Genomic DNA, 24,189 nt, shown 5'->3' with positions numbered 1-24,189 from the left:
CTAGTCTTACACTGTAATCTCGCTAGAAAAATAAACGTAGTCTTTCTTTGTCTGATGTGCGTGTGTGCAGGGTGTCTGTGGGATGTGCGTGTGTGCAGGGTGTCTGGGATGTGTGTGTGTGCAGGGTGTCTGTGGGATGTGCGTGTGTGCGGGGTGTCTGTGGGGTGTGCATGTGTGCAGGGTGTCTGTGGGATGTGCGTGTGTGCGGGGTGTCTGTGGGATATGCGTGTGTGCGGGGTGTCTGTGGGGTGTGCATGTGTGCAGGGTGTCTGGGATGTGCAGGGTGTCTGTGGGATGTGCGTGTGTGCGGGGTGTCTGTGGGATGTGCATGTGTGCAGGATGTCTGTGGGATGTGCTTTTCCCTCCTATATACACTTTCCATTTGACCACCGTTGGAGAGTCATACAGGTGAGGCTTTCAAGAGTCAAGCTTACAAAGTGAAATATGTTACTCATGCCTGCATGCTTGTCCCTGCTGCCCTGGCTAGAACCCAGCCATGTGGTTGTACCTGACAACAGGGGACCTGAGCAATGATAGTTAGTTTTGTGTCTAGAGTAGTGGTTCTCAAACTTCCTAATGCTGTGACCCTTTAATACAGTCCCTCCTGTTGTGGTGACCCCCAACCATACATTGCTACTTCATAGCTGTTTTTTGCTACTGTTATGAATCATAATGTAAATATCAGATATGCAGGGTATCTGATATGCCACCCTCAAAGGGGTTGAGACCCACAGGTTGAGAACCACTGGTCTGGGACAGAGCAATAGTTTGGTAAAAAATAAGCAGTTTCTCCTTTGGTAACAAACATCTGTTTCTCTGTAGATTCCACTTAGAAAACAGTCGCTCCGTCTCAGAGGGACTTGTTTGGTCAAGGCACCTAGCATGGTGGGACGTATCTACCCTCCTCACACAGTTCTCTTTGTGGGGCCTGAGTAAGGCTTCTCAGGTCCAGAGACCTCTGAGCTAAGAGGATGGACTGTTGGCTCCCCACTGGAGTATAGTGCTTGAGTGTGCTCAGGTGCTGTGATGGAGACTGCAGAAACTGCTCATGCCAGTTCTCAGGTCCTGCTGGTTGGAGTTGGGAATGTTTCTCTGATTTCACCCTGATTCTGCTCTTTGTATTTTAAGGCCCTACATTCTGCCCTGTTTTTCCACTATGGCCATATGTGACATGGCTACTGAGGATATGACCCTGTGTGTGTGTGTGTGTGTGTGTGTGTGTGTGTGTGTGTGTGTGTGTGTGTGTTTCAAGACAGGGTTAAAATCCATGTAGCCCTGGCTGTCCCGGAACTCACTCTAGACCAGCCTCCAACTCAGAGATCCTCCCAAGTGTTGGGATTAAAGGTGTGTGCCACCACTGCCCAGCCAGCTGTTGATTTTTTTTTTTTTTTTATTCTTGTTTGGATACTCTTTTTTGATCTCATGGTTCCCTGGAAAACAGTGGGCTCTGGCCAGTGTGAGCCCCCTTTGCTCCAGGTGCGGCCACCTCTACATCATCCTTCTTGGTCTTCTCATTAAGTCTGCTTTCTTTTTATGTAGTTGCTCTCCTTGTGGCTCATACCCCGAGGTTACATGGACGAAAAGTAACCACACTTGCATTGCTTTTGGCTAAAAGGTCAAGTCTTGTCCACTCTTTGTGCCTGATTTTGGCACCTTGAGGTGCTTGAGCCCAGCCTGGAAGCTTCCATGTTTCTGCACATTTTCTACTTCTGCTTGTTCTCACATTGCCTCATCAAGTTTATGTGTGGGCTGCGAACTCTGTGATAATTTCCTGTAGGGCCCGATGATCAGTACATGTATGTTTAGGCTTCCAGGCTATTAGAAAGTCTTGGCATGCATTTTGTTAGTATGACATGAACGTTGGGCTTCTCTGGGTCTTGACGGGCTTTCTTTGCCTTCCACTTGGGTAGGTCACCGAGCAGTGTCCCACAGTGTCACTGGTTATGTGTTAGTATGGAAAGGTGTGGGAAGTAATCTCAGAATGTCAGCTTAACACAACAAAGTCTGCTTTTCACACACAGACCAGGCCGTGTTGCCTTCCTGATGAGGGCAGGCACCTGCTCTGGGTCCTCAACCACCTTCTTCCATTAGGGAGAAAATAGAGGGCCATCGCAGACCATGCCTGTGCACCAGTGGGATAATTGTTCTGGAGCCATACTTGCTAGAGCTCTGTGGCACAGCTACTCCTGACTTCTGGAGAGCTGGAAGTGTAGGTCTTGCTACATTCCCGTGGCTCCAGGGAGAAAGCTGAAAGTATTGGATAAAAAACGGCTAGGTGACTGCTGTGTCAACTGCCAGGCTATCCATTAGAAAAACAAATGTGTTCACAGATGAAATTAACTTTATGATGACAATCAGTTTTAGGGGCCGTCTGACCTCTGGTCACAGGGGACAGACTGTCAGTTAGCTAATCCAGGGCACTGAAACTGGAAATGTGTGTCTCAGTCTTCCTGTGGAATGCCTTAGTTTTCCAGGTTCCCCCACGCTCTGACTGCTGCACAGTGCTGCCCCAAGGAGAGGCAGGCGCTATGGCTGGGAATGTCAGGTGCTACGGCTGAGATGTCAGGCGCTACAGCTGGGAATGTCAGGTGCTACAGCTGGGAATGTCAGGTGCTACAGCTAGAATGTCAGGCGCTACAACTGGAATGTCAGGTGCTACAGCTGGAATGTCAGGCGCTACAGCTGGGAATGTCAGGTGTTAAAGCTGGGAATGTCATGTGCTACAGCTGGAATGTCAGGCGCTACAGCTGGAATGTCAGGTGTTACAGCTGGGAATGTCAAGTGCTACAGCTGGAATGTCAGGCGCTACAGCTGGGAATGTCAGGTGTTAAAGCTGGGAATGTCATGTGCTACAGCTGGAATGTCAGGCGCTACAGCTGGAATGTCAGGTGCTACAGCTGGAATGTCAGGTGCTACAGCTGGGAATGTCAGGCGCCAGCAGCGGAGAGAGGCTGCAGCAGCAATCTGAGGCTCAGAGCTCCTGAAGATGGCCATGTCTCTGCACGGTCAGGCTTTCCTCCCCTTGATGTTCAAGGCAGTCTCCTGTGACTGTTTCTCACTGGAGAGCCACTTCGAGTCCATTCCTTTATCTCTTGTGAACATCTCAGCGAACTAAGGCTTGTTTATACTTTCTCCATTTGGAAACAGTTCCAGGAATGTTAAGTGCTGAGTGCCAGGAGCCATTTTGCTTTCTGTTTTTACCTTTAAGATTTGTGTCAGTACAAGACTTCTACAAGACCAAGCCAGTCAAAATTCCATCAGGAGACCCCACCCCTACTTGAAGAACTAATGACAACTGATAGCTTCTAGGGGAGAGAGAGTCAATTTTCGTTGGTGGTGTGGCCACTGGTATGTTGATCATGCTCTGCTGAATAGGACCAGACCCATGCATGTGGGTTATTTTAAAAAACAAAAAAGAAGAGGACAGGAAGATGGGAGGGGGATGTACTGGTGGAAAACTCCAGGAGAAGTTGAAGGAGGGGGAGAAAGGAATGGATATGATCAAAATACATTATGTAACTGTATGTAATTCTCAAGGAATAAATTAAAAATACTATATTAAAAAAGATGTGGCACTGTCTGTGACATTTATTCTTGCTTGTCAACTTGACCACATCTGGACTTTACTAAAACCCAAGTGGCTGGGCATACCTGTGAGAGATTTTTTTTTTTCTTAATCATCTGAAGTGGGAAGACGCACTTATAACCTGGCCCACACCTTCTTGTGGCAGCCTATATAAAGGACATGGAAGAAAGAAGTTCTTTGGTCTTCTGCTTGCGCTCACTCTGACTGCGACTTCATTCCATCATGGGCATAGAGTGCTTACTTCTTTGGGATTCCGGCATATAATGAAGACCATCTGAACACTACTGGATTTTTGGAATTCCAGTGTTGGATTAGTTAGACTACAGCCTGTAAGCCACTTTAATAAATCTCTTTCTATATAAATTTGTTCTCTGAGTTCTGTTCCCATAGAGAATTCTACTCACATAGTGTCTTTGAATTGTCACCATATTCTTTCTCTACCAGTCCTATTTGCATCAAATTATATGTATATGAGTATGTGCTCAAGCATCGTTGAGTATGAATTGGTATGTATGTATGTGCCCATGATCATATGTGAAGGTTCGTGCATATGTGTGGTCTTATTTGTTTGGTCTCTTACTGTAGAATTACCTACGCTTAACATCTTTCTCAGATGCTTGCCTGTGGTTGACATATTGTGCACCCCAATAAACTTATCTGGGGGTCAGAGAACAGAAGAGCCACTATATTAAACATAAGAGGTTAGGCAGTGGTAGCACACAGCTTTAATTCTAGCATTCTGGAGGAAGAGATCCATCCGGATCTCTGTGAGTTCAAGGCCACACTAGAAACAGCCAGGCGTGATGACACACACCTTTAATCCCAGCACTTGAGATCTCATGTCTTGCTTGGCAAAGACACATGCCTTTAATTCCAGGAAGTGATGACAGGAAGCAGAAAGGTATATAAGGTGTGAGGACCAGGAACTAGAAGCTTTTTAAACTTTTAGGCTTTTTAGCAGCAGTTCAGCTTAGATCTATTCAGGTGAGGACTCAGAAGCTTTCAGTCTGAGGATTCGTGGAAAAGGATCAGATGAGGAGTTGTTGAGGTGAGGTTAGCTGTGGCTTGATCTGCTTCTCTGATCTTTCAGAATTCACCCCTATACCTGGCTCCGAGTTTTTTTTATTAATAAGACCATTTAAGATTTGTGCCACACTTGCCTTTACTGCTTCACCTGAGATGTCGTATCTTGTCAAGTGTTACTGTCATGCCTTCTTTCATACTCCTGTGTCCTGTTAGCCCCTGGATGGTAAGAACAACATGAGGCACTCAGATTGCTACCCTCCAAATTTACATGATGAGTAGGAAAGTGGGTCCTGTTTCTTCCCATGTAATTGCTAGAAAGTTGGATTCGGAGCCTAGAGACTGTCACAATGGAAGCTTTGCATCTAATCATCACATTCACAAGCTAATTTATGATACTCCATACTGTTTTGTCTCAGAAATAGCAGCCCTAGTTGCTTAGGCCAACAACCTAGGAAGCATGTTTGACTCCTCCAGTTAGCCCCTAGCACCCACAGGTTCATCCATGTTGCAGGGCATTGTTGCCATCTCACCTGCTGTGGTCCTACGCTGGAACATGCCAGGAGCTGTCTCTACCAGAGCCACAGCAGGGCCCCATAGTGTTGCTGAGATAAAGCCCTAGGAGTCTGTTTACTGTGAGAAACTCTAGGATCTGTGGATCCATCTTTCAATGTCTCTAAGCAAATATCTGTTTCCATAGCCAGTGATTCCTGCCCTCACTGCTGCTGATCTACCCTTCCACTCAGAAAAGTTGCCCATGGAAGACACCAGCACCAGAGCAAGAAACAAAAGCACCAGCTCTATAGAACATTCCAAGCCATAGTGCTTGGGGTGTGAGGAGATTGGAGAATTTATATTCTAATTTAGTTCACACCGTTAATTCATAAAGCAACAGTTTGAGCTGGAGAAAGAGGCAGGTGACCTGAAGATGAGGGATAGTACAGGGCCTTTGGTGCGTGGTGGCCATGCAGGTCCCTCACAGACATGGACAAGTGCCTGCCATGTGTCGTCTGTCCTGTGTTGGTCCCTCGTGCGTGTGCATGGGTGCCTGCTGCATGCCAGGTCTGGTCTGTGCAGTTTCATAGGCCTGTGTTCTTCAGTAGGCCAGTGGTAGTTTGAGCTGTAAGACTGAGGTCTTTGAAACTGTGAAAGGAAAAAGTGTAGCATAAACTTCACTTAGGGGCCGAGGGAAGACTCTGACAGCGCAATGGGTGAAAATCTTTGCCATCTCTATGTTTGACAGGATTATTGTGTGGAATATACAAAGAACTCCCTCCACCCCAAACTAAACAAACTACTCAATTAAAAATGGCCTACGTAGTTGAACAGAGTTCACAGAAGAAGCTCACCTGTTTACACATGTCTAGTAAACATTAAAAAAGTGTTGACCTCCTTAGCTACCCAGGAGGTGCAGATGAAAACTACTTTGAGACTCTACCACATCCCAGTCATAGTGGCCACCATCAAGAATACAAATGACAACCAGTGCTGCTGTGGATGGGGAAATGGAGAATGCTTAACCACTGATGGTGGGTGTGCAAACTTGTGCAGCTGTTATGGAAATCAGTCTGGCAGTTTCTCAAACAATTAAAAACGAGACTGCATATGACTCTACCATACCTGGATACACATCTAAAGGACTCTACATCCTACTGCAGAGATACTGGTACATCTATGTTCATTACTGTTCTGTTCACAATAGCTAGTAAATGGAATCCCCCTAGATGTCCATTTACCAATGGATGGATAATAAAAATGTGGTGCATATGCACAACAGGATTTTATTCAGCTGTAAAGAAAAATGAAATCATGAATTTTGCAGAGCAGTGGATGGAACTGGAAAATACATGACGATAACTGAGGCCCTGGAGGCCACACACTGCGTGTCCTCTGATATGGATTACAGCTTTGATTTGTTAGATTTGTTTGTTTAATCTGGAGTGTCTGTAGAGACCTGGAAACTAGAAATGAGTTATGAGGATGGGCGAAGAGGCACCAAGGGAGGTGGGGGATGGTAGAACATGTGTGGTATGAAAATGGAGGGATACTGGGGATGGTAGGAATGTGAGGTGCCTGGTCACATTGCCTTCATGGGAAGCTAATAGATTACTGATGCTCAGCCCCCCCCCCCATTTAAAATGTTTTTATTTGCATGTCTTAATTAGTGATGATTTTCGTTACGACATTTTACACATGGGTATAATACGTTTTGATCATATTTACGTCTCCCACCCTGACTAATCCCAATCCTCTTCCCAAGTAGTTCTCCTATTTTTCATATATATATTTTTCTTTTTTTTTGTGACCCAGTGAGTGTTTACAGGAGCATGGGTGAAGGGCTATTTGTGGTAACATGAACACCTTACCAGTGATGAAAATGAAGAAAATGTCTCTCTCTTTCCCTAGCAATCATTAGCTATAAATTACCTATAAATTCCGAGGGACAAGTGGGGACTCATGACCACCCCCACCATGACAGAATCTTGACAGGCTCAGTTTTATGTAGGTAATCACAGACGCTGTGGATTCAAGAGGGCATTGGCCGTGTCCTGCACAGCAGACAGTTCCATAACATTCCACCCCTTCCTCTGGCTCTTACCTTCTTTCCTCTCCTTCAGTGATGTTTACCAAGTCCTGGAGGGAGTAATACAGATGTCTCATTAATAACTGGTCATTCAATAGTCACTTATAGTCTCTGCAGTGACTGCTGCCCACTGCAAAAGGAAGCTTCTGTGACCAAAGCTGAGAGCAGCACTAATCTATGAGCATAAAAAAATACTTAAAAGGCAGTTTGACAGGCATAACATGTTTATAAAAGAAAACAGCAACATTAGTTCCTATAGGCTTGGGCTGCAATATGTTAGTTACATTTTACAATACATGAGAGTATAAATGAGAATCACCTGTAACAGACACTGCAGGAATCAAACACAGCCACTCAGCCAGCACACTTGACAGAGCCTCTAGGGCCCAGTTTTACAAGTTTCACTGGCTCAGAAGTCAGTTACTCTGTATTTTATTTAAATCTCACTGTTTGTAGTTCTCGGTAAGAAGGTTTGTGCTTGGAGACAATTTTCCTTCTGATGACAAAGTTTTAAAGGATGGACTAGGACATGATCAGCTCTGTGTATAGAGAGGTGTGGGCATCGTGATGATCAGAGACCACCTGCCTAAAACTCTGTTGGTTGTGCCTTCAAGTATGTCTGTGCTCACAGTGGGATGTGGGGATGAGTGGCATCAGGGATTCCTCTAGCCTACTGCTACATGGGTCTAAGGTGGTCATGCTCACTAAACGGTTCAGCAAAGTAAATAAAATATCTGAAACATTGTTTAAGATGTTTGGTGAGCCTAACCACGAGTCACAGTTGATGTAATCTGTAATAACCTGACTTCTATCACAGACACTGAGATATTTTAATGCATCCCTGGGCTGCTCTAGGGGTTCCTGGTTCTTATTGTAATTTATCACCAACTCTATTTATCTTAGTTAGGGTTTCTATTGCTGTGAAGAAACACTATGACCATGGCAATTCTTATATAATCACCAACTCTATTTATCTTAGTTAGGGTTTCTATTGCTGTGAAGAAACACTATGACCATGGCAATTCTTATATAAAGGAAAAATATTTACTTGGGGTGGCTTATGTTTTCAGAGGTTTAGTCCATTATCATCATGGTTCGACATGGTGACATGCAGGCAGTGATGTGCAGGAGGACACGGTGCTGGAGAAGGAGCTTGAGAGTTCCTGCATCTTGACTGGTAAGCATCAGGAAGTGGTCTAAGACACTGGACATGGCTTGAGAATATATGAGACCTCAAAGCCTGCCTTCACAGTAACACACTTCCTCCAACAAGGCCACACCTACTCCAACAGAGCCACACTCAATAGTGCCACTCCCTATGAGCTTATAGGGGCCAATTACATTTGAACTACCACACCACTTATGCAGAGACTCGGAAGGTGGAGGAAGGCCTGTGAAGTGGAGACCATGCAAAAGGAGTAGAGGTCGTTCTGTGTTCACTGATACCTTTCCTTTTTTGAGGGGAGGAAGGGGTGAGTGGGTAAGTGTGATATGTGTTCTCATGCTAATAGTGATGAATCAACTAGACTTTGATGTTGTACCTGCCCTCATCTTACATATGCTTTGTATTTTCAGACTGATAATGGACATGCATCCAGAGATACCCTCCACTGATGGCCGCACAAGTGATGTAGTTGCAGAGAGATACCTGGTTGAATCCAAGAAGTCTACAGCTCATGCTCCACTTGCTTGTGGCTCCCAGCACTGTGCCTTTCCTTTAGATGGGAACCATCTCTGTGTGTGGAGCCCCAGGGGCACTTCTCACCAGGCAGGTCACAAACCAAGGATGTTCTTGTTAGATCCAGGGTCACAGAGACCCTGTTTCTTTATTTCTCCCATATTCTGGAAACATTAGCTTCCATGGAGTCACCCATGAGCTATGACAGAGCAATGTTGTTAAGCAAAATCTGCTTGTTAAGCTCTTATTTTATAATACAAATAGTCTAGAATTAACTTTCTCTTTAAAAAGGTTTTAAAGGACATGAGGAAAAGAAAGGCTCATCCTAACTCAAGGAAGCCTCCTCCATTCACACTTGAGCTTTCTTGCTTTGCAGTGAAGAATAAAATGTTTAGGAGGAAAATAGTACAATTTGCAGAAAATTCAGATGCTCATAACTTGCTAACAACTGGTTTGGGCTTGGGCTTGCTATATATATATATATATATATATATATATATATATATATATATATATATATATATTTTGAGTTCATCATTTTTTTTATTTTGCAATACAATTCAGTTCTACATATCAGCCACGGATTCCCTTGTTCTCCCCCCTCCTACTATTTTCCATACATATGTCTTATTTGTCAAAATATGTACGACCTTATACAAAAGTACACAAGGAGAGAAAATATGTCAGAAAACTACTCTTTATTAATAATAAAATTATATTACACCAAAAAAAATGTTTAGGAGGAAAGTGTCACATGTAACAGTGCACACCTGGGAAGCTGTGGCCAGGCCAGGTCTCCTCTCTTGGCCAAATGCAATGCCATCTTGACTTCTGGCACCAGAGACACATTTCCCTGATGCTTTAACTTGATGTGAATGGAATTTCACATTGTGCATTCTTCTATATCACTTTCTCCCATTGGTGTGTATTTAGGGAGTTCACTTGATGTGAATGGAATTTCACATTGTGCATTCTTTAGTAGCAGTTTCTTTCATTTGTGTGTATTTAGGAGAGTCCTGTCCTTCTTCTTTTTCATGGCTTCACAGTACACAGAATAGACTGCCTTTTACCCATTGTACTGTTGGTGAAAGTTTGCTTTATTTTATCTATCTATCTATCTATCTATCTATCTATTTATTTATTTATTTTTGCTGTTTTCTGGTGCACACATGGAAAGGGCTGAGTTACAAGAGACACACAGACTTAATTTATAATGCCCGGGAGGTTCTCAAGTGTCTGTGCAAAGCTGTGTCTTTGCTGATGGTTAGAGCTACAGTTGATCACACCATGACTGTACTTGATCCTTTCAGGTTAGCCCTGATGGGTGTAGCAGTCTCCTGTTACACAGTTCTTTCATGTGTACTTTATGATGACTTGGAGTCAGGGTCTTATTGCATGATGATTGGCCACTTAGATACTCACTTTGCAGGTGTCCAAGGCCCACCCCTTTTGTTTGCAGTGCTGGGATCTCTTGAATTTTTATTTGTTTGTTTCTTTTTCTGTTAGATTATCTGTGTTTTTCATGTTGGTGTGAAGAAGGTCTTTATAGATTACTCAGGATGAACTTTCTTTTTCCAGATAGAATTTATGCTTGCTTCTGGTAGCTTGCCATGATAAGGGCAGGTGTTTCTTTGCTTTTTGGGTCTGGTCTTTTTTGGATTCCTATTCTAATGCTGGGAGTTGGCAGCATGATGCCCCCGTCTCAGTAGGTTGAATTCTAGCAGAAATGTGTTCATCCATCCATACTTTTTCCCCCATCTCCCACATTGAGGCACTTAGCTTGGTTTCAGGATGGCTATACAAGGCCAACATGACAGATGAACTGTCTGTCCTCCTCCTATGTGGTATTTCTGATATGTTCTTGAAAAGGATGCATTTGATTGTATTGTGTCTCTGTTCTTAGGTCTTTTAATGTCTTAGCTTCTCAGCAGCGTTTTATAGAATGTCTGACCATCACTTTTTAGGGAGATTTTCTTTCTTTCTGGGAGCACTAGGAATTAGACCCAGGACCTTACAGGTGGTAGGCAAATGCTCTACCTGGGCTATAGCCCCAGCCCTTGTGGATGATGTCATTATGAGACAATAATTTTCTTCTCTTGATATCATTGTTCTTCAGTGTTCTGATGCTTTCAAGAAAAGCCATCAAGTCTTACATGTCTTCCATTTTTCTTGTCTTTCTCACCTAGAATCATATGCAGACAGACAAGCCTGTGTTACCAGGAGTAGAGTATTTCTTGTCTTGTCCATTAATACCCCTTATCCTAAACTGCTTATTGTCAACTTCTATGCATTTGAACTTCAAAAGGACCAAAGGACCCCTGACCTCTTGGCACCTCACCCCATCTTCCATTTGCATGCTTTTCCTTTTTAGTTTGACCGTGGGAAGTTTATTTTTTCCCTCTCCCCTTCTACATCAGGATTGTTATTTCTCTAGCCCACAAGTTCTCATTGCCAGTCTCTCCTCTACACTCACACACAAATACATCCCAGCATCCTGCCGCTTGTACTTGAGTACTGGTTTCCAGTTTCCTGGCATGTTTGCTATCAGTCTCTTTGTATAGTGTCAGCAGCAGTCTCAAGCCACACACCCTACAGTTTTACTTATTGCTGGAGCCAGGAGGGCCTCCAAATCCCCTGCTGTCTAATGGCCCAAATGTGTTTATCCTCTGCCAGCTCCTCTCTTCTTAGCTGCCAGCATAACCAGCACCTCTTCTGCATCCATTGAGTACTCAGTACACGTTTATTAACACCTGGTAAGGAAGAGAAGCATGAGTACCCCACCTCACTATAACAATGTATGATAACAACCAGTAGTGATGTGGTCATTTGACAGAAGAATCAGCATTACATGCAGAAATTTCAATGAATTAAAAGTCAACATGTGTAATAAATATATTTAAAAACCTAGGTTCGAAATTATATTGTTTTTCTCTATATTTCTTATGTTGTAAGTAACCTATTTGTTTTTTAAGCTTCTCACCTTAGAAGGACACCATCAGCTGATTACTGCTGTGGTTTTTGGAAATCAAGTAGATCCACTTCAGCTCTGCTCTGCGTCACAGGATTGTATTATAATGTGGAATGTGGACGACTGTAGAGAGAAGACACTTAAAGGTAAACAAAGATGTAGAGCACCGTTCAACAACATAAACGGAGAGGTGCTGGGGATGTATCTGAGTGGTAGGTAGAGTGTGTACCTGCTGTCCTAGTTAGTTTATTTTCATCTTGACACAGTCCAGATTCATCTAAGAAAAGGGATCCTTAATGGAGAGAAAGCTTCCATGAGATTGGCCTCTAGGCAGACATGTAGGGCATTTTCTTGATGGATGATTGGTACAGAAGGGCCCAGCCCATGGTTGGTGTTGTGGTCCCAGGCAGGTGATCCTGGGGTATATAAGAAAGCAAACTGATCAAGCCATGAGAAGCAAGTCAGTAATCAGTGTTTCTTTATGGATTCTGCATTAGTTCCTACCGAGTTCCTGCCCTGACTTTCCTGGACAATGAACTACAAACTGTCAGATAAAATAAACCTTTCATCCCCATGCTTTCAGCCATCATATTTTTTCATGGCAACAGAAGCCCTAATTAAGACACCTACCATGGAGGAGACCGTGTGTTTAATCCTAGCACCACCCAGGAGTGGACCGTCTCTATAAGGACATTTGTAATGTCAGGAGTCGGACCTCTTTAAGTCCCTTCAGTGTCTAAGTGTTCCTTGTCATTACCTCTGCTGACCTTTGCTGTGTGACATGCTGGTGCAGAGGCTTGCTGGTGTTCTTCTTCTTCTTCTTCCTTTTCTTATTTTAAATATCGATGTTTAGACCTCCAGGGGTCTGTGGTCAGTTTGGAGCGTCTCACCTCATGGATCAGTGACCCAGGTGCTTACTGCGTTTCATGTTGCAAACGGAGAGGTGAAGGAGTGAGGCTTGCTCTCTGCAGGGAACTTTCCCACTTAGATGGCAGCCTGTTTGCACACAGGTGACTTCTGCAGACATGTGACTGGAGCTGAAGATGGGAGACCCAGCTGGAGCCTGGGATAGAGACAAAAGGATGTGGCTGCAGAGACTCTGGGTGTGAAGGGCCTGGTGGGCAGAGACTGAGGAAGTATGTGTTGTGAGAGCTTTCCCAGCTGAGGCTCATGGCTTAGGTGGGAACACGTCCCAGATATGTGTTTATAGTATTATGCTTAGTGATGCCAGGTAACCACAGAATTGTATAACAGTTTGTACCTCAGTGGTGTGAGTGAAGTATGCCAGAAACATAGCCAGACAGATTTGTGTCTTTTCACAATTTAACATTTTTTTGAATAATATGAATTTACAAGGTGTGTCAATTTCATTGGTGGCAATTTCCAGACAATTCCTTCTACCTTGTAATCTAGTTGAGGTAATGCATGTTCTTTTATTCCAATCTTAACAACTAGTATTAACTTTCATATCACACAGTAGAGAGTAAGTTCATCCATCCATCCATCCATCCATCCATCCATCCATCCATCTGTCCGTCCGTCCATCCGTCCATCTGTCTGTCCATCCGTCCTCCTGTCCACCCATCCATCCATCCATCCATCTATCCATCCATCCACCCATCAAGTTACAGAATGAATACAAGTTAAAGAGGCTGTAACAGAGTTCAAGAGGTTTTAGAAGTGGGCTGACAGAAATGTAAGCAGAGCATGTATTGCTAAGATAACCTAAACCAGCCCCAGGGAAGAAGCTGTTGCTGAGGCTGCTGGGCTAAGGGGGAAGATGTAGAGTTGTGCTTAGCTGCAAGGGGAAAGGGCAGAACAGGGTTGGAGCAGGAACAAAAGGTACCGATGGGTGAGTAAGTGGACAGGAAGATGGTGGTTAAGCTGTGCCAACATCGGGGCCAAGCAGATATGAAGCCCCAGGAACAGTTAGGAGTTCTGTATTTGCTCTGACAGGTACACCAGTTATCAGAAGACAGGTTGGTATGCGATCTTTGCCATTTACACATTAAAAAGAGCTGTATCCCTGAGGCTGTGTTAGAGGGCCTGTACTCTCAGGCTGTGGATAGACAGTCCTCTGTGTTAGAGGGGCTGTACTCTCAGGCTGTGGATAGACAGTCCTCTGCGTTAGAGGAGCTGTACTTTTCAGGCTGTTAGGTGGTACCCTGTGTAAGAAGGGGCTGTACTCCTAGGGTGTAGGTAGATACTTCTGTGTTAGAAGGACCTATGCTATGGTGGTTTAAATGAAAATGGTCAACATGGGCCTATATGTTGGTCCCCATGTAGTAGAACTGTTTGGGAAGGATTAGGAGGTGTGGCCTTATTGAGGGCGGTATATCACTGGGGATGGGCTTTGAGGTTTCAAAAGAACCATTTTGAGTGTATTCTCTCTGTTTCCTGTTTGTGGATTGGGATATAAGCTCTCAGTTGCTCCACTGTTATTTCTGTCTGCCTACTGCTATGTCCCCTACCATGATGGTTCTGGGCTTCTATCCCTCTGGAACTATAAGCCCCAAATAAACCCTTTTTTTTGTTTTTCGAGACAGGGTTTCTCTGTGTAGCTTTGCGCCTTTCCTGGAACTCACTTTGTAGACCAGGCTGGCCTCAAACTCACAGAGATCCACCTGCCTCTGCCTCCCGAGTGCTGGGATTAAAGGCGTGTGCCACCACTGGCATAAAACCTTCTTTAAGTTGTCTTGATCATGGTGTTTTATCACAGAAATAGGGAAGTAACTAATACATATACACTTAAAGTTATAGGTAGGCCCTCTGTGTTAGAAGCAGTTATACCCCCAAGGCTGTTACAGACAGTCCAGTGTTAGAAGGGGCTATATTCCTGAGGCTGTAGGCAGAAAGCACCCTGTGTTAGAGAGAATGGCTCTCCTGAGGCTGTAGATCTGCAGCCCTCTGTGTTAGAAGAGGCTGTATGGAGCCAGTCCTGTGTTGGAAAGAGCTGTCCTTGGAGGCTGTAGGTAGATGGCCCTCTGTGTTAGAAGGAGCTGTACTCCCGAGGCCGTGGATACATAATCCTCTGTTTTAGAAGTGGCTGTACTTCTGAGGCTGTAGATCCACAGCTGTCTGTGTGGTAAAGTGTTCTCTGAGGTTTTTGTTTTCCCATGTTCATGGTGACTATGCTTTAGGTTCCTCACATGGATGTTGGTGCATGAATGGTCTGTTCTTGGGTAGAAACTTGTTTCTGAATCATAGCACCAGTGCTCACTTGCCATCTGTCACAGTATAGAACAGATTGTTCCATGTACAATTTACTATGCTGAAGCTCGTGGAGATGAGTGAACTTTCATTATGGGTTTGAGGGGAGAGGAGCTCCTGGAAGCTGTATGCTGTCAGTGTGGCTCTTTTGTCTGTACAGAGTTGGAGCCTACTTGTGTTTGGTTCCTGGGCACATTGGGGGTAGCTGTGTTCACAACACTTCTGGGTCTGCTGCTTGGATTGTGTTTGGAGGGGAGAAGGATGTGGTTGGTTGCCTATACACTGGTGAGTGTGGTCAGTCTTACCCTCAGAGCCTGTTGGCTGCTTGGCTCCCTCTTCTCACTTGCAACTCCTCACCGAAATACAGCTTGTTCTTTTCTCCCATCAAAACTCTCGTGTGCTGATGGCTTACCCTTTTATTTCTGTCCAGAGCTTCTCCTAATTTAGTCTCCAGATACTTCCTGCTAAAAGTTCCTTGTCATTGTGGGGCGGTGGTGGTGCACACCTTTAATCCCAGCACTCAGGAGGCAGAGCCAGGCGGATCTCTGTGAGTTCAAAGCCAGCCTGGTCTACAGAGTGAGATCTAGGACAGGCACCAAAACTACACAGAGAAATCCTGTCTTGAAAAACCAAAAACATAAAAAATAAAAAGTTCCTTGTCATGTCTAAGAGCATTGTCGATGGCTGGTACTGCCACTGCTGCTCTACAGATCCCCCTTCACCCTTTTTCTGTCTGAATTCACCAGAGCTCTATTCTGCAGTTGCTCAGGTTAGGACCTCAGCTCACTCCAGATCCAATCATTGTGGAGTTCCATCTGTTTTACCTTTAAACACATTTGGACATCTATCACACATCCATAGGTGCTAAAGGCACAAGTACCAAATCCTTCCTCTGGATTCTGACATTAACGTCTAACCATCTTCCTTTGCCTTGATCTCTCCGTGTCTGCATTTAATCCTCAACTCTCAAAGTTAGTCAGCTTCTGCCCACTGTTTACTCAAAGCAACTCCCCACCATGCAGAGAAAGTGCCACACACACAGACTCCACCCTCACCCTGGTGGAGCAGAGACTCAGCCTTCCAGGGCTTTACTTTAGTTCTGTTTTAGTCACTGCCAGTGCCACTGAGTCCCTAGGTCTGGACACAGGTGTTTTGCTGAGGCCCCTTCTGGCCACTGTGTAGCACTTATCCTCCTTGACACTTGGGCTCCTCGCCCTCTTGTATACAGCACGCCTTTTCAGTGGGCGGCCATCACTAGTCCTCCATGTACTCATTGATCTGTTTTGCTTCCTGGAGTTGACTGTGCTATGTCTTCGCCCTCTGCATGTTAATTTTCCACCAAGGCAGAGGCCTGTCCCGTTGGGTCTGAGGTGCCTGCAGGTGCTGAGAAGAGGCCGACATAACACACACAACACAGGTGCTTGTGAAAGAGCAGGCCAAGCCCACGAGTGAATGGTGGTGTTTGTGACACACATACATCCCTTCCATAGTGCTTTAGCCATGGGTCTCTAAAGGATCAGAGCTGAGAGAATGAAATGTAGATAGCTGGTACAGTGAAATTGTGTGTGTGTGTGTGTGTGTGTGTGTGTGTGTGTGTGTGTGTGTGTGTAAAAAGGGGAGTATTAGAGCACCTTATAGACTGTGGTCCCAGTAGATCAATAATGGCTGTCTCTTAAAAGGCCAAGAGTCTGGTAGTTCAATCCATGCAGCTGCATGTCTCACCAGTCCCAGTTTGGTGTTGGAGTCCCACGGAATTCCTAGAGACCTACTGTTCTTCATCTTAGAATCCCCCCACAAAGTAGGTTCTAATGACAAAGGAATGCCCCAGCAACAAGGTAGATGAATTTGACTGCAGAAGTGAGGGCAAGCAGGCAAAAAGTGAAAGCTACCTTCCATGTCCTTTGTGTGAGCTGCTACTGAAAGTGTATTCTAGATTTAGGATAATGTGGGAGTCTGCCGGAGTCCAGCTCTGACCTGTGGAAGGGTTCTGTGGGGAGGAGAGAGGAATGAGGAAATGATAGATAGAAAGATAGAGATGATAAGAAAGACAGAGACACAGGATAGCTTCAGGAGGGCCCTGGGTCAATACCCAGTCGCTTCAAGAGTTATTCCAAAAGGCTTTTTATACAATGCCAAGGGGAGAGGCAAAAGACCTCCTTGTTCCAAGATTAAAGCACAACTTACAGCTAAGTGTAGTCTCTTCAAAACACCTGGTAACCATGCTTTTGGCCAAATCATCCCATTATGCAGCCCTGCTGGGTAAAGCAAGCTCAGATTCTCTGACCTTGAGTAAGTTCTTACTAGGAAGCCTCTGTGGACCTCCACAGGGTAAGTCCTTCAACATCACATGATCAGATTTAGGGTGGGTTTTCCCACCTCAAACGGTCTAGTCAAAAAAGTCCTTCACAGGTGTGCACAGCTGCTTGGTTTTAGTTGATTCCAGATGTAGTCAGGTTGACAACTAAGCTTAGCCACCACATACAGGGTCTTTTGTTTGGCTGGTGGCACATATGTGCTCATTAACAGGCTTCTGAGGCTCAGGGCAGATGGCAGGCACTGTATTCCCTGGTGTGGCTCCTCTTGAACCTTTTCTGCACACATTTTGCATTGTTACCCAGGGCCCTGCAGGCTGCCATGGAGATGTCATCTTGGTGGTAAGAGCCTCAGAGGCCAGAGTTCTCATGGCACACTGTCCCCAACACTGGTCAGAGTGTGCCACTGCCAGAGCCTGGATGGCAATGGACACAGGGAGAAGTGCTGGGTAAAGAGCTTGGTCTGTGCAGCTCTTCTGGGTGCCCACGACCCTCCGGAGACTGGTTTCTTTATGACCTTGGTTCTGTACTGAACTGCCTCAGAAAAAAGACTGTGTTCCACCATCACTCTCCAGCCTGTTGTTCCTCTGCCTGTGACTCTGGAGCAGAGAACTACACAGGACCCATTCTCTGACATCTGATGAGCTGATGCAGAGAACTACACAGGACCCATTCTCTGCCATCTAATGAGCTGATGCAGAGAACTATACAGGACCCATTCTCTGACATCTGATGAGCTGATGCAGAGAACTATACAGGACCCATTCTCTGCCATCTGATGAGCTGATGCAGAGAACTACACAGGACCCATTCTTCTGACATCTGGTGAACCGATGCTAATATCTGGAACTTGCTCTAGGGCTGACTCCTCGAGGGACTATCCTGGACTCCCTTTTACAAACAGTGCACTGTTTGAGATTTAGTCTGGATGATCGTGCTGTTGCCGTGTGTGCTGGAAACAAAATATCTGTGATGGATGTGGAGGTAAGAAGGACACCCTGTGGAGGTCCCAAGCACACAGTGGGCGGTACCTTCCAGGCTGGGTTCCTGTTGGTGAGTATTTCATTCCTGCTTTTTAAATGGCAATTTGGTTCAATGTATTTTGTAAAGATTTTGGGGGCGGGAATCCAAGGAAAACATCTTGGTCTTGTAATTGATAAGCCACTGGAATTGGTGTTAACGTGGATTTGTGCAGGGATACTTTTCAGCAGACACATTTACAAAAACGGTTCTTTCTTGAGCACCCTCCTACCTTAGGAGTCCCCATAATCTGTGTAGCACAGTGCTTCAGCTGCCTGCTTGTCAAAAATCCATTTTCCACTGTGACTCAGACTTCTCACTTGTTTCTTAGTTGAGACAGTTCATGTAAAAGTGAATGCCTCCTAGGCTGGGGATTTCTAACCTGGGGTTTGTTGAACACTGGTGTTTGAACTGTGGTAAAGCAGTGCCAGGTGTTAAAAGATCTCCCTGGAGAGAGAGAAGGAGCCTCTGCATCCTGAGTTCATGGCAGAGTGCCTGGTGCCTGGGGTAGCTGTCTTACCCAGTGTTCAGGTTAGTACAGCTAATGAAGCGCTTTGCCTTCTCTGGCTTTCCTTGTTGTCTACTTTAAAACTCTTAGGTGAGGAAAGATGTTAGCCGAGAATCATGAGGTGGTTATTCTAGGCCCTAGGATACATGAGACATTTGGGGATACGAAATGTCCTAGTCACTGTTGTACTGCTGTGAAGAGACACCATGGCCAAGGCAACTCCTACAAAAGAAAACATTTGACTAGGAACTTGTTCTTACAGTTTCAGAGGCTTAGTCCATTGTCATCATGGCAGGGAGCATGGCAGCAGGCATGACATTGGAGCAGTAGCTGGGAGCTACATCCGGGTCCTGAGAGAGAGAGAGAGAGAGAGAGAGAGAGAGAGAGAGAGAGAGAGGGAGAGGGAGAGGGAGAGGAGAGGGGAGAGGGGAGAGGGGAGAGGGGAGAGGGGAGAGGGGAGAGGGGAGAGGGGAGAGAGGGGAGAGGGGAGAGGGGAGAGGGGAGAGGGGAGAGGGGAGAGGGGAGAGGGGAGAGGGGAGAGGGGAGAGGGGAGAGGGGAGAGGGGAGAGGGGAGAGGGGAGAGGGGAGAGGGGAGAGGGGAGAGGGGAGAGGGGAGAGGGGAGAGGGGAGAGGGGAGAGGGGAGAGGGGAGAGGGGGGGGGAGAGGAGAGAGGAGAGAGGAGAGAGGAGAGAGGAGAGAGGAGAGAGGAGAGAGGAGAGAGGGAGGGAGAGAGTCCACTTGGCATGGACTTTTGAAACCTCAAAGCCCACCCCCAGTGACACATTTCCTAAAATGGCCAGACCTTCTAATCCTTTCAAAGAGTGCCACTCCCTGGTGACCATGCATTCAGTCTATGAGCCTATGGGGGCCATTCTTATTCAGACCACCACAGAACTCATCATTAATTGATGCATGAGGCTGAGGTAGCAGCAGGAAGGCAGGTGGTGGATACTGGAGCCATTCTTACACAAAACCCCACACAAAGGGGACACAGTTTTATGTTCAGACAATTTTTGGGCTAACTGTGAATGAAATTGAGGTTCACATTGAAAGAAATAACACCTTCCCTCACTTAAGTCATAGTTTGGAGACTGGGGATGAGGTATCTGTGTTATTGTTGCTGAGCAGTTCTAGGTCAGGTGTATGGGAGCCTTCTGGATAAGCTGATCTTCAGCTCTAAGTATTAAAGATGTATGAAAACACCCTTTGGTAGTTGAACAGATTGGCACCAGGCCACTCTACTGCATCACAAAACTAACCACCAAAATGGAAAACTAACATTAATTAGGGTGAGGGAGACCAGATGAATTAGGACGATAGTTAGGTTGTTGGTGTTCGAAGTCGGGGAAGTGTTCAGAGAGCAAAAGTGATCGACACAGTGTTATGTACCTGGAAATCAAAAGTCAGACAGTAGAAATTTGCTCAGGTGTAACCTGTGTGAGCAGCAGGTGTGCAGAGTATGAGAAGGCTTCCAAGGGAGAATAATGTGGTGGACAGGCTGCCAAGGAACAGGACAAGTCAGTCCACAGATGGCTTACACTTCCAGAGAAATGTTCAACAGGTCACAAAATTTTCTCTGAAAGCATTCAAGTGAATACTGGGCACTTTTTAATCACCATGAAATATAAACCATTAGAAGGAAACAAAGTATCTGGCAGGTGATAATATAGTCATATGTAAGTGAGTGGTTTTACTTTAGAGAAATGGAAATTGGGGAGCTTTAAAGCTCCAGAAGGGAACAGAATGCATATTCTATAACCTCATTTCCTCTCTACCTCTGTCCCAACATGCATTATGATCTTCTGTCTCTAGTTGTTTGATGCTTATTGATATAACATACCCCATGCAACTCTAAACCCTGTTCATCAGGGTTGTTCTTTAGAGTGTTAAAGAGAGCTTTTAGAGTTCAGTGTGTACTTAAAAGTTGTGTCATCTGTCAGACTAGTATCTATTATTTATCTTCTATATATCTACCTATCATCTTTCATCTATATATTGAGCATTTGTCACCTATCTATCATCTATATCTGTCTGTCTGTTGATCATCTGCAGACCTATCATCTATGTCTGAGGTGTCCTTCCAGTCTGCATAAAGTATCATAACATTCAAGCATCTCCTTGCCACTGGACAGGGAACCCACTGGGACGGGAGGTGGGAGGTAGCTGTTACTCTCAGGAGGTCCTGTTGTTCTCACAGCCATGTTGCTTAGGGCATGTTAGAATGGGAGCTGGTCCATTGACTTCTAGTCCAAGCCTGGGCTGTGTGAAGCTAAGAGTTGAAGGAAGGGATAACTCACTCCGTAGTAGGTGCACCATGTTGTCTTGCTCTATTTTAGTTACTCCCTACTTTAGTTACTGGAGGATAGCTTCAAAGGGCGGTAGAAGATAGGACAGGTACATTCAGAAAGGGCGAGGGAGGCAGACAGTGGTAGAGAACAGATGAAAGACAGACATAAAGGGACAGATAGTAAGAGACTGAGCATCTTACCTTCACCCTGAACCCATGGGCTGCTGGGAAGAGGCTGTCAGGAGAAAGCCACAGACAGCAGGGAACCCAGGAGATGCTGGCCCCCTGTGCACCAGGTCAGATTTAGCTGGTTCTTATCTTTTCCTTCCTGATGATGTACCTCCCTCAGAGCTCCGGCATCAGACTTTTTTACTTCTGAGGTGATATGGATAGGGTAGGCCCAAATTTGGAAAGAGGGATGTGTAAAATAAAATTTATTCTTTAAATTAAAAAACATTCTGTGTGTGTGTGTGTGTGTGTGTGTGTGTGTGTGTGTGTGTGTGTGCAGGCACACATGCCACAGCACATGTGTGGAGGTCAGAGGACAGCTGTAGAATTGGTTCTCTACTTCCACCATTGTGGGGGACCAGCCCCCACTTTTATGACCAGGGTTCTCTTGAGTATGGAAAAGTGGGAAATATTTAGATAGAAGGAGATACCCAGACAACGAGAGGAAAGACAGAAACACAAGATAGCCTTGGGAGGATCTGGGTCTCAACCCACCAGCCCAGAACTTTATTCAAAAGGGCTTTTTATAACAATGCCAATGGATGAGGCAAAAAGACCTCCCCCCTGCTAGATACAACCACATGTAGACCCTTCCAAACACCTGATACTCAGGCCTGTAGCCCAATCGTCCTCTTATGCAGTCCTGCTGGGTAAAGCCACTAGGAAACCTTGGTGGACTCCAATAGACCATGTGAGTTCCAGGGACTGAACTTAAGTCTTCAGACTTGGTGGCAAGTGCCTTTACCTACTGAGCCCTTTGCCTGGCCTTGTAGAATTTATTTTAGCAAGCTCTCTTTTCTGTAGTGGACTGTGATTTCTTGATGTTGATCATTCTAGAAAATTCCATGAATAACCTTTTACAAATCCTCTTTCCTTCTAGAAGCAGTCTGTGCTGGTGGAGCTGCAGGGCCATCAAGGCTCAGTGACAGCAGTAGAATTCTGTCCCTGGCAAGCAAACATCCTCGTCTCCGTGTCTGAAGACAGAAGCTTTAAGGTGGGCAGCAGTGGCTTGGGATGTTAGGGATGCTGTGGACATAGGGATGCCATGGGACATATCTGCCTGCTGCTGTTGGATTGCTACTGCTGTGCAAGTTTTTTTTCTTGTAATACAAATATGATGGAGCTGGAGAAAAGATGGCCTGGTGGTTAAGAACACCACTGTTCCTGCAGAGGGTCAGGACTTTGTTCCCAGCACCCACACAGTGGCTCACAACTGTCTGGAATTCTAGTTCCAGGGTATCCAATGCCTTATTCTGGCCTCCATGAACACTGCATATATGTGGTACGCATTCATGCATGCAAGCAAAGCACTCACACACATAAATAAAAATGAATACAATTTAAAGCACATACCCGAGGAGACTGTTTTCTCACCCATGCAGAAGTGGAGTTTTGATGTTCTGGTAGGTCTGGGGTACTCCTTGGTGCATTTCTTGGGTCTCCAGCATTTGAACTGTCCCCAATTTTTCTTACATCTAAATCTAGAGGGGGCAATGTATATCTGCAATGTTTCCTAATGACCAACAGCTGAGGATCCAGTGTTCCCAATAAGAGGATTCAATCACAACTAAACTGAGCTTCAGAAAAAATAAAGCAAAATGCAGGTTCACTTCTGAGCAGCCCCAAGTTAGCTCGTGTTGCTATGATTTTACTGACAAAGGGTAGACATTTATCATTGTCCTAAAAGAAAAGCTGAAAGTCAAACGTGTGCATCAGATCACAGAAGCTGTGAGAATCTATACCACGGTCATTTTAAAATACCCATCTCATGAGACCCAGTGGGTCTGACTTCCTCTGGGAGTCAGCAGCTGTTGGGACAGAAATCCAAGTTGCCATACTTGGATAACTATGTTGCACTTCAATTTTATATTTCAAATAGACCAAGTGGGGCCTCTTGTCTCATTGGTGGTCATGAGAATGAAGAGAGTTGGTATTTTGGAATGTCCCTGGAGGTGTGCCCACCATAGAAGGGATAGTGGGTATAGCAAACACAAGCGAGCATCATGGTTAGACTGCAGTCCTTCGGGTCAGCTCCTCCACAACTGGGCCGTAGACCCAGGGACATGCTGACAGTCTTCACTGAGCTACTAACTGGAGTATTGTATATGTGCAGGAATTGCTGTCTCTTAGGTATGTCTTCATCCTCCCAAATCTGTAGGTGGTCATCTTTGGAAGACTCAGGATGTTTTCATTATTCTGAAGTCTTGGGTTTTAGCAATGCAGTGATTCACTAAGTGAATTTTCATTCTTTAATTATTATTTATACAGATTAATTTTTAATTGCTTAAAATTTAGTTCATGGTTTAGCAACATAGCATCATTTTATGTCTCTTAAAGAAATGTCTTTTCATTTAAAGGTCTGGGACTATTGTGTGGGATCCTTGATATATAGCTCATCCATTTTAACAGGTAAATCAAAGACTCTTTTACATTCTAGCTGGGTAGGCTGTGTAAACAAACTCTCCTAGTGTGGCTATCACCCTAGAGATAGAGGTGTGACAGTTGGAATCACCAGCCTCATCTGTATGTAGCTGTCAATTCTCATTCATTCTGTATACCGAGTGGGTGAGCTTCACAGTTACTGTCTCTGAGGATTTTACCTTGCACACACACACACACACACACACACACACACACACACACACACACACATTTGGCTTCTGAGTATCTGTCTCAGGTAAGTGTGTGGAATAGTTTGGCTCTCAGATAAAGTGCCTGAGACAGGGCCCCTGCTGTCCTGTGTAGAGGCCCAGAGCTGGAAAAGTTTGGAGGGACACCAGAACTG

General features: G+C 45.1%; 1 protein-coding gene and 1 long non-coding RNA gene across 2 annotated transcripts in view; one reads left to right on the top strand and one right to left on the bottom strand.

The window, feature by feature from the left end:
- The window catches only part of Wdr27 (WD repeat domain 27), a 69,171-nt gene that overhangs the window by 1,518 nt on the left and 43,464 nt on the right, over positions 1-24,189 (top strand). The window contains exons 2-6 of the mRNA XM_059272914.1: positions 8,769-8,961; positions 11,844-11,985; positions 18,221-18,345; positions 22,285-22,398; positions 23,762-23,813. Coding sequence (XP_059128897.1) covers positions 8,776-8,961; positions 11,844-11,985; positions 18,221-18,345; positions 22,285-22,398; positions 23,762-23,813 — 619 coding nt within the window. The 5' untranslated portion in view covers positions 8,769-8,775. The remainder of the gene's footprint in view (positions 1-8,768; positions 8,962-11,843; positions 11,986-18,220; positions 18,346-22,284; positions 22,399-23,761; positions 23,814-24,189) is intronic.
- LOC131918689 (uncharacterized) lies at positions 12,088-16,793 on the bottom strand. Its single transcript, XR_009381056.1, has 3 exons — positions 16,681-16,793; positions 12,730-12,902; positions 12,088-12,255 (listed from the first exon to the last, which is right to left on the bottom strand). It is a non-coding gene; the product is annotated as an uncharacterized LOC131918689 (long non-coding RNA).

The sequence above is a fragment of the Peromyscus eremicus genome, chromosome 8b (assembly GCF_949786415.1).
Source record: "Peromyscus eremicus chromosome 8b, PerEre_H2_v1, whole genome shotgun sequence".
In the NCBI taxonomy this organism is placed as follows: domain Eukaryota; kingdom Metazoa; phylum Chordata; class Mammalia; order Rodentia; family Cricetidae; genus Peromyscus; species Peromyscus eremicus.
Note: the sequence above shows the minus strand (reverse complement) of the source record. Positions and strands in the feature narration are given on the sequence as shown.